The following is an 11134-nucleotide window of genomic DNA, read 5'->3' as shown; positions in this document are numbered from 1 at the left end:
ATTAGCCCATTATTTATTATGGGATAAAAAAAATATTTTTGCATGTCTCGAGCAAGATAGATGCATTCAATTGTAAGTTCAAAAGTATATTGTAGTACCCTAGTGTTTGCAGTGGCAAGATACATAATAGCAAAAGATGGAAACAACCCAATGTTCTAGATGACTAGATAAACAAATGACTGTATATACACACAATGAAATATTATTCACCTTAAAAAGGAATAAAATTCTGATACATGCTACCACCTTATGAATCTTGAAAACATTATGCTAAATGGAAAACCAGACACAAAAGAACAAATACTGTATGAGTCCACTTACATGAGGTACTTAAAATAGTCAAATTCATAGACACACAAAGTAGGATAGTGGTTACTAGGGGCTGGGAAGAAATGAAGAGTTCTTGTCTAATGGATACAGAGTTTCAGTTTGGGATGATTGAAAAGTTCTGGTGATGGATAGTGATGATAGTTGCATAATATGAATGCACTTCAAGCCACTGAATTGTACATATAAAATATGGCTAAAATGGTAAATTTTATTTTTTCTTCTTTTTAGCCATCTATAGGCTTATCAATTTTGTTATCCTATGTGGTATATTTTATCACAAAAAAATTTGCTTCATAGAAAAAATATATTCTAAAGCTAACCACAAATAATTAGGATAATCTACACCACTGTACTTCTCCACCATAATGGGTAAAGGGTTAACCATATTTAATAATGAAATCTTATGCCAAATAAAAATGAAATTGGGAAGGGCTGAGAAACTCTTATGACATGTCTATATTTCAAAGAAAATTAGGCTCCTACAAACACATGATAAACCTGTTATGACTGAAAAAAATCCACTTATTTCCAGCTTCTATTCTTGTTCAGAAAACCAAGAGACAAATCAGAATGGCAATAGTCCTCATATGTCAGTACTTTTATGTTTGAAAATTGCAGTAACCCTAGGAATACACTCTTAGATCTCCCTTTAAGAGAGCCTAATTCCTGTAATCCCAGCACTTTGGGATGCCGAGGCAGGTAATCACCTGAGGTCGGGAGTTCGAGACCAGCCTAGCCAACATGGTGAAACCCCGTCTCTATTAAAAATACAAAAAATGAGCCGGGTGTGGCTGTGGGTGCCTGTAATCCCACCTACTCAGGAGGCTGAGGCAGGAGAATTGCTTGAACCCTGGGGGTGGAGGTCGCAGTGAGCCGAGATCGTGCCACTGTACTCTAGCCTCGGCAACAGAGCAAGATGCCGTTTCAAAAAAAAAAAGAAAGAGAGGGAGCCTGATTCAAGGAGTGTAGTTTGCAGACAGCCTCCAGCTGCTGAACCTTCAGAATCCAGCAGTGTCATGCTGAGGTGACACTCCCCGGATCTCTCCAATGACTGAGCTTGGTGGGAGTAGAGATGGGCCATTCTTGCCTACTGTGGAACTCTTCTAATGGGCAATCTTTGCTCTGACACTCCCGTTAGCCTGGCTGAGAATTTCACAGAGCTGCACTGCAGTCTGGACACTCTTCCTACCCAACCTCCCTTTACAGGTGTCAGATGGTCATCACAGCTTTGAGGCTCTCCTGTCTACTCCTGCTCCCTCTCCCCTTTATCCTTCACTGGCACTTCTCCCAGAATTGCACGTCTAGTTCTGTCTTGGTGTCTGTTTCCTGGAGGGCCTGAGCTGACACAGAAACACTATGAGTTAAGTTTTGTTTGTTTGGCATGTTGACTTAGAAAAAAGGTATTGGCTTTATTCAAATATTTGCCCTACTTTAATAATATTAAAAGAATGAAGACTGTTCCCTGAAAACTGGTTCTCTAGGCTATCTCAACCTGGCTGACTTGAACTAGGTGACTGGGGTTTGGGGAGCTGGTTTCACTAGGTTGAATATAGCTAGAGGTCCCATTGATGTTTTCATTCAGGCTGTAAAAGAGGTCAATGCTGGACCAAAATATAAAAGTAAACCAAAAAAGAAAGGAGCACAGGAAACTGGAGATATAATATGGGCTGCAAATGGCAATCACGGAGTCAAAGCATTGGGAGAGATGGACAGCTGTTCTCTGAGTCAGGGTGGGAAATCAATCCCTGACTAGACATCGTATGTCTTAGAGATGCCTGGTGTAATTAGTTTTCTAGGGCTTTCCTAACATATTACATATTGGGTGGCTTAAGGCTTAAAACAACAAAAAGTCATATTCTCACAGTTCAAGAGGCCGGCAGTCTGCAGTCAAGGTGTCGGTGTACTGATTCCTTCTTAAAGTATTCAGAGGGAGAACCTGTTCCAGGCAGCTCTCTGAGCTTCTGGTGGCTGCTGGCAATCCTTAGCTTGTGGCAGCAGAACTTACCATCTCTCCCTCGCAAGCCACATGGCATTCTCCCTGTGTGTCGGTGTCCAAGCTTGCCTCCTCTTCTAAGGACACCAGTCATACTGCATTCAGTATGACCCACTTCAATCCAGCATGACCTCATCTTAACTACATCTGCAAAGTCCCTATTCCAAATAAGGTCACATTCACAGGTTCCAGATGGACATGAATATGGGAGAAGGTTGGAGGATAGGGGAACTATTCAACCCAGTACACCTGGGAACTTGAGTTTAGATTAAAAAGAAGCCTTAGATTGGTGTCATAAGAGATGAGGAAGAATTTTCTGGTGGTGAGACTTTGAAAATAGGAATATAGGGTCTTGTTGCAGATCTGAAACATCAGAAGGTATAGACTCTTCTTTCCTGACCACTGTTCTTAAGGTATTACTTAATTAGGCCGGGTGCAGTGGCTGACGCCTGTAATCCTAGCAGTATGGGAGGCCGAGGGGGGTAGATCACAAGGTCAGGAGATCGAGACCATCCTGGCTAACACAGTGATTCCCCGTCTCTACTAAAAATACACAAAAATTAGCTGGATATGGTGGCACGCGCCTGTAATCCCAGCTACTCAGGAGCTGAGGCAGGAGAATTGCTTGAACCCGAGGTGGAGGTTGCAGTGAGTTGAGATTGTACCACTGCACTCCAGCCTGGGTGACAGAGCAAGACTCCACCCCCCCCTCAAAAAAAAAAATATTACTCAATCGATACTCTCCTTGGCTTCTAGTCTTCAGAGCAGTGAAATATCTGGTTTAGTGCATTTGTGTATGTGCATTTGACCACTCCTTTACTGCCCCACCCCCAACTGTTTCTACAGAGGAAGGCAGATAGCAAAGTCCAAATACGAAATTGCCAGAATCATGCTGGAAAGGGAGAGAGACAGCCACTTTGGTTGGAAGTGGGCTGCCGCATCATTTAAGTGGAATGGGGAAAGGAATCTAGGTTATTTTTTAGCTTTTACCCCCCAAAAAAATTTTTTTTCCCCTTGGGATGGATTTTCGCTCTTGTTGCCCAGGCTGGAGTGCAATGGTATGATCTTGGCTCACTGCAACCTCCGCCTCCTGGGTTCAAGCGATTCTCCTGCCTCAGCTTTCCGAAGAGCTGGGATTACAGGTGCATACAACCAGGCCTGGCTAATTTTTTGTATTTTTAGTTGAGACAGGGTTTCACCATGTTGGCGAGGCTGGTCTTGAACTCCTGACCTCGGGTGATCCGCCCACCTTGGCCTCCCAAAGTGATGGGATTACAGGCACAAGCCACCATGGCTGATCCCCAAACCTCTTTATTCTGACCTCCCCTAACCCCACTTCACTCTTGATCTAGAAGTACCTGGTTCTGCCAGTTCCTGAATATTCTGAAGATTCTGCAGTAAATCAGGTTGGTTCTCAGCTTTCTGCGATGACAGCTAAGAATGTGTCTATCTCTGTTCTGCTATGTAAATGTCTATTCATCCATCTAGTTTCAGATTGCAAAATTTTGTTCTTTTCCTGTTTTTCTCACACTTGACTTTTTTTTTGCTGTGGGTATTCATGTGTCTCTATCATCTATCTCTATCAATCAATCATCTATCTTCCTATTCATCCATCCATCTCCCTTTGTTGTAATTTTAGTGAGGCTTTGGAGGGAATAAAATTAGATGTATGTATTAACCTGACATCTTAACCTGAAATTCCAGATTTAAAGTGATACCAATCAATATAATTGTAAGGTTGTCTTCTGTAATGCTGAGCAGCTCAGGTGCAGGAATGAAGCAGGCAGACATTTAATCAGGGTTGAAGTTATGCCAGGTGAAAAATGGAGGAAGGGAGGAGACTCAATGGTGTTTTGTTTGCAAGGGAGTCATCATAGTGATGCACCCCAGACTCTAAAGCTGGATGAAGGGGATAGTGAGAACATAAGATGATGAGTGAAAAATTGGGAGTCAATGGGGATTGGAATATCAAAGATTTTTGAAAAAGTGCTCAATTGGGTACACAAAATTAAGGGAGCAGGAAGGATAGTGAGTGGAGGGGTTACAATTTAGATTTGAGACTTTGCAGAGGCTATTGGCCATTGGGTGTGACCTTGGGAAGGGGTGGTGTGGCAGGCTCTTTTGCCACAGTATCATTAATCCACTGACCTTCTACACTGTGACACTGTCACACCTCTATTAAGTGGTGGAGTCTTATTCCTTCCCCTTGAATCCGGACCTTATAACTTTTTTATAACCAACTGGGTAGAAGTGAAGCTGTGTGATTTCCTATGCTCGATCAGATAGTGTCAGCCTGGTTCTTGTGGAATGCTCTCTCTCTGGGGAAAGCCAGCCTCATGAGAGCCATCTTACTACCCTGAGACTGCCATGCTGGAGAGGCCACGTGTAGGTGCTCTGGTTGACTGTCCCAGCTGAACCTAACCTTTCAAGCACCCCTGCCAAAGTACTGGACACGTGAGTGAAGCTGTCTTGGACCCTACTAGAGCGGCCAGCCAGGTGACTTCAACTGATACCATGAGAAACAAAACTGCCTAGGCCAGGTCAAGAACCCCGCCTGAATTCTTAACCTACATCATTTGTGAAGTATGATTATGACTTGCAAGTATGTTTATGATTTGCAAGTCTCTTTCTTTCATCCAGAGCTCTCCCGTGAACTCCAGAGCCATATATCCAACTGCCTTCAGAACATCTCCAGTTAGATGGCTAATATGCATCTCAAATTTAACATGTCCAAAATTGAGTTCAGAATAGTTCTCTCAAACCTGCTCTTTACCTACCTCAGTTAAAGGCAATTAAAGTCTTCCAACTGTGCAGGCCAAAAACTTTGTCATCCTCACTCCTTCCTTTCTCACATATTCCATATCCAATGTGTTAGGAAATCCCACGGGCTCCATCTTCAAAATATATCCAGACTTCAAGAACTTCTCACCAATTCCACTGCTGCTACCTTGGTCCAAGCTGCCATCATCTCTTGCTTGGATAAGTCTCCTTACGGGTCTTGCTGTGGCTGTACTTGTTCAACTTAGGTCTATGCAGCTAACTTACTCAAAGGGATCCTGCTAAAATGTCAGATTATATCCTTCCTCTGCTCAGAATCCTCCAATGACCTGCCATCTCAATCAGTAAATAAATGCCAAAGTGCATACAAGGACCTACAGAGCCTCCCTCACCTCTCTGTTCATCTCCTACTATTTTTGTGCTCCTACAGTGGCTTCCTCCCTGGTCCTTAATCTGGATAGGTGCAGTCGTGTCTCAGGGGCTTTGCATTAGTCGCTCCTTCTGCTGGAAAATTCTTCCTCAGAGACCCATGTAGCTAGCAACCTATCACTCAGACACCTTGTAACCCCATTCCTTGCTTCCTTTTTCTCCTTAGCCATGTATCACTGTCTAACATACTATATATTTTACTTATTTATTGCCTGTTTTCCCCAGTGGAATGTAAGGGCCACAAAGCAGGTAATTTTGTCTAATTTGTTTACTGCTGTTTAAACTAGTACCATACACATAGACAGCACTCAAAACATATTTATTGAATGACAATTTCTCAGTACAGTGTATACTATCCCCATCAAAGGAAAAAAACATTAAGGGCAAAACAAGCGGTGAGGGGCAGGAATATTGCTAAAGAAAATTCTAACAAGAGCTATCTATAATTATAGCTTTTATTTATTATATCTTAATTCAATCATTTATTCACAATTAGTCTAACTGTATTCTTGATGAATACCTGACTTCAGCAAAGAAGTGAATCAACTAAGCAAAGTTCATTTATTTTTCATGATGTTCTTCTTTTGATCTTGAGTCTTTACTCTCCTGGATTCCTAAGAGAACTGCATCAGCCTCTAGTATAGTTGTATCTGTTGTTGCTCCCAGGAACCTAGAGGTAAGCTCAAGATCTAATAGCCGCAGCCGGACCCTGGTTCCTTTCTGGTATTTCCTAAATAGTACAAAAAAAAAAAAAAAATCCATTAATTCTGAATATCATAACATGAACAACTAGTTTAACGACAACAACCAAATTCCAATTTTAATTTCTGTTAGCTCAAGATGAAGTTAACACTGGTAATTTGATTGTATCAGAAATCCGGCCCCCCACCCCCAAACTTTTTTGTTTTGGAAAAAAAAAAAGACTCATTCTGTTACCCAGGCCGGAGTACAGCGGCGCAATCAGAGCTTACTGTAACTTCAAACTTCTGGGCTCAAGCGACTCTCCTGCCTCAACCTCCCAAGCAGCTAAGACTACAAGCATGCACCACCACAGCCAGCTAATTTCAGAGTCAGGGTCTCTCTATGTTGCCCAGACTGGTCTCAAACTCCTGGCCTCAAGTGACCCTCCCACCTTGATCTCCTAAATTTTGGGGATAACAGGTGTGAACCACTGCCAGCTCTAGAATTTTCATCTTAAAAGTTGCCTTTAAAGATTTTAAAACCCACAGTAAATGGAAATTCAAGCCAGACAGTTCTTAAAACTGGTGTCTACCTTGTCAATTAAAGTCAGAGAGTATCAAGGGGAAAAGAAGTTTCAGATACATTTTCCTTCCAAAATTAAAACTTTATTTTAAAGTAAAATTTTACAAAAGCAAAATGGAAAAATGTCTAAGTGTAAAGTACTCAGTATTTGGGATTGGTTATATTGTTATTAATATGTAATGCCAGTTGGATGAACCTGGAGGACTTTATAAACCAGGCACAGAATGACAAACCCCACATGATCTCTCACTTATATGTGAAATCTAAAAAAGTTGAACATCTTGTAGTAGAGATAACTACAGCTCCTGTGGTTACCAGGTCAAAGGATGTTAGTCAAAGGATACAAAATTTCAGTTAGATAGGAGGAGTAAGTTCAAGAGATCTACTGTACGTCATGGTGATGACAGTTAATAACGGTGTGTTGTAGACTTGGAAATTGCTGAGTATATTTTATGTTCTCATCACCAAAAATGATTTAAGTACATGAGGTAATGCATTTGTTAATTAGCTCGATTTGGCTATCCCACAATGTATACATATTTCAAAACAGCATGTTATACCCAATAAATATGTACAATTTTTTTTGTTTGTTTGTTTTTTGAGACGGAGTCTCGCTCGTCACCCAGGCTGGAGTGCTGTGGCATGATCTCCACTCACTGCAAGCTCCGCCTCCCAGGTTCACGCCATTCTCTGCCTCAGCCTGCCGAGTAGCTGGGACTACAGGCGCCCGCCACCTCGCCCGGCTAATTTTTTGTATTTTTAGTAGAGACAGGGTTTCACCATGTTAGCCAGGATGGTCTCGATCTCCTGACCTCGTGATCCACCTGCATTGGCCTCCCAAAGTGCTGGGATTACAGGCGTGAGCCACCATGCCCCGCCAAATATGTACAATTTTTATTAGTTAAAAAATAAATTACGAAAGAAAATGTAATGCCAGTCATAACACATGATGACTCAATTTAGTCAATAAAATATTCAAGTATTTTATAATACCAAATGAAAACTGATATCCATTTGCCTTTCTTCCTCAATCAATTATTTTAAAAGTTAAACATCAACATTATAGATAGCAAGATGGAAGTACTGCTGATTAAAAACCACAAATCTTTAACAATCTAAATATATACTTTATATATTCTAATTTAATTTTAAAATTAAAGTAACTTTATATAAACAGAAAATGAAGAAAGAAAGTTCTCAAAAAAGTCACTGGAAAATAATTTTGGTAGACTACATATGAAGAGTCTCCACATAATAATTGGGTATTCTGAAGAAATTTATATATGGTCCATCACGTAAACATTTAGGCTATTCAGCTTTTTTTGAGAAGTTACTTTTTCTGATTTTAGAAATAAATGCCCTTTTGTAAAATCTGGAAAATGATGAAGTCAGTCACATTTTCTAGTCCTTCTATATGTTTATATGCATATATGTATATATGTATGTTTGACATCATAGGTAATATTTTGTGTCTTTGTTTTAAAAAACTAGAGATATCCTCCATGTTACAGACAGAAAAATCATGGTACACGGAAGTAAAGCTACTGGCCTAATGCCACATAGTGGTGTAAAAGGATTCACAGATTCTTCTGCTCCTCCTTAAGTTTTCAATTACCTATGACCTCTTGAAAGAACAGTAAACATAATCCCTTTAGGAGTGGTAAGAATTTATCACTTCATATAGTCTCATGTCTTTCCTATGAAGTAAAATATAAGCTATATTGCTGCCATTCAACTCATTATTTTAATTATTCTCCATTAGAAAAATGGCTACTTTCAAATAAATTATCATTAAAAACAATACTGCCTCGTGCAATTTTTTTACACCTTTTTTAAATTGGGGAAAAAGCCCCCCAGGCAGCAGTTTTTCAGAAATTTTGTATTTCCTATTAAAACCAAAGAATACTGCTGTCTTGAAAGGCAAATAGGATGTCTCCACTGAGCACATTCAAAATGAAAATAGCCTGTATTTTTACTGCTTGGTGTGTTTCTTTTAACTTCAAGTGCTTGCTTCTGACTGATCTTTGTGAACTCCAGCCTAAATGGATTCAATCTCAGCCTTTACCAAGACTGCTCTCTTCCACTGTGCACTTTCTCAGGCCATATGCTGCAGTAAACGAGCCTGCATGTCTGAGCTGTATAGGAAAAGGGCAATTAAATCTGGTTTTGCATTTCTGTATTAAGGGCATGTTTTAAAGACTTTCCTTTGGAGAGGTTTCTGACATTCTTTCCACAGACATTCTTTAACATCTGTCAGTGCATGCTACTGATGGTTCTCACAGACTTAAAATAGAAAGAATCTCTCTGACTAGTTCTTTGATATAAATATATTAAGTAATACAAAGTCAACAAATATAAAGCTTGGATTGAACTTTGGTATCCAAAGAGAATATTGTGAGGAATTCTGACATTGCTAGTCAAATTAGCTGTCTTGCTGTAATCATAATTCTCACAAGTTTTAAAATAGTTCTTTTGAAATCATTAACCATCTATGTTTTTATCCTACTAAGTTAAAACTATTCAGATATTTTTCTGGCTTTCTCACAATTCCTTAATTAGAGTTTTAAGACTGCAGAAGAAAAGTTTCCATTTTCTCTTTTTTCAAGAGGAAGAAAAACATTTCTAAAGGTTTAATTAACATCAATTTGTTTCTTTCTCTAATTCATACAAACGCTCACAGTCATACCAATCTATATGTGAAGTCAGTAGCCATGTCCCTGTGTGTATGTGTGTAAGTAGGAATGTGTATGTATTTTCTTCTTTAAATAAACTGGGCTTCAATGTCATCATTGTTAAAAAGCACAGGGTCAGAAAAGACCTTAGATCTTTTGCAGTTGGATGATTTTATTCTACTTTTATACAATTCTAAGTATTTGGAAATTGATATAATGTAAAGTGATATTACATGCAAAATTAATTATATACACAAAATGCAAACTTGTAAGCCTTTTTATTAGCTTATATAAAACATTATAATAATCTTGAACATTCAATTAACAAATGAATCTTTATATGCAGACTACTTGGTTTATTTCAGGTTTGCCCCACTTTTTCAAAGTACCATCTGCCATGTTCCCTTGACCTGTCTAGTCTATTGCTTCTTTCCATTCAATCTGTAAGATGCCTATAAAGAGTCTGTCATTTGTTGTTTTTATTGCCTAGATGATCATAAGCATGTAACATTACATAACCCCTGATTTCTAGACAATCTATTGAATAAGTGGCTAAACTATGTGTGCTTTAGTACTGCTATGTGTTTTAATATTGTTCATCACTGTACTATCTGTACTGTACACCATCAAGCACAGAAGCCAAGATTAACAAAATAAACATGAAAGGGTGTTCAAAAAGTTCTACTCCTCTCCAATATTTCTAGTCATCATCAAAATTTCAAATACAGCACACATCTTAAGTCCTAATTTATTATCCCAGGCCATTAGAAGAGGCAAATTAAGATATAAAAATTATTATAATCATAATTTTTGCTACCTGAATTATTCCCAAAAGTCCTTTGGGAAAAAAAAAACAAAAAACCTAATGATTAGCCCTTAAAAATACTATCTAGAGTGTGCCTACCATTCGGCCAAATAAACAATATGTATAACTGGCCCGCTGGAAATATACATACTCTCACAGCAATGAACAAAAGATACTGTTCATAATATACCAAAACACATTTCCTCAAACTGCAATTATCCTGGATAAAGATTTTAATCTTGTTCTAAAATTCTAATATGAATATATATTTTTCAAGTTCTTTTTAACCTTGCCCTGCTAGTATTCTGTGCCACCACAAACAGAAGTTTTGTCTCTTGTTCAAGAATTGATTTTATAAAATGTGAAAATGGAGCATTTAAAAAGTCTAGTAAATGATTTCATTTTTTAATAATGTGGAATATGTATATAATACATTATAAATGGTATCAATAATGACAGTTATAATTTTTTCTCAAGTTACAAAAGAAGATGTGTCAAGAAATGAGGGAGGGCCAGCCATGGTGGCTCCCGCCTATAATCCCAGAACTTTGGGAGACTGAGGCAGGAGGACTGCTTGAGTTCAGAGTTCAAGACCAGTCGGGGCAACATGGCAAAATCCCATCTCTACAAAAAATACAGAAATTAGCCAGGTGTGGTGGCACGCATCTGTGGTCCCAGCTACTCGGAAGGCTAAGGTGGGAGGATTGCTTGAGCCTGGCTGATAGAGGCTACAGTAAGCCAAGATTACTATACCACTACACTCGGGCCTGGGTGACACAGCAAGATCCTGTAGAGAAAGGAGAGGAGAGGAGAGGAGAGGGGAGGGAAGGGGAGGCAAGGGGAGGGAAGGCAAGGGAAGGGAAG

General features: G+C 39.3%; 1 protein-coding gene across 2 annotated transcripts in view; it reads right to left on the bottom strand.

Annotated features, from left to right (window-relative positions):
• Positions 1-5830: 5830 nt before the first annotated feature.
• Positions 5831-11134, bottom strand: part of MRPS28 (mitochondrial ribosomal protein S28) — a 102713-nt gene continuing 97409 nt past the window's right edge. For both annotated transcript variants that reach the window (XM_011937148.1, XM_011937147.1), the window contains exon 3: positions 5831-6260. In XM_011937148.1, the coding sequence (XP_011792538.1) occupies positions 6092-6260 (169 nt within the window). In that variant the 3' untranslated portion in view covers positions 5831-6091. The remainder of the gene's footprint in view (positions 6261-11134) is intronic.

Source organism: Colobus angolensis, unplaced genomic scaffold (genome assembly GCF_000951035.1).
Source record: "Colobus angolensis palliatus isolate OR3802 unplaced genomic scaffold, Cang.pa_1.0 Scaffold16, whole genome shotgun sequence".
Classification (NCBI taxonomy): Eukaryota; Metazoa; Chordata; class Mammalia; order Primates; family Cercopithecidae; genus Colobus; species Colobus angolensis.
The sequence above is the reverse complement of the archived record's forward strand: the minus strand, read 5'-3'. Positions and strand labels throughout refer to the sequence as shown.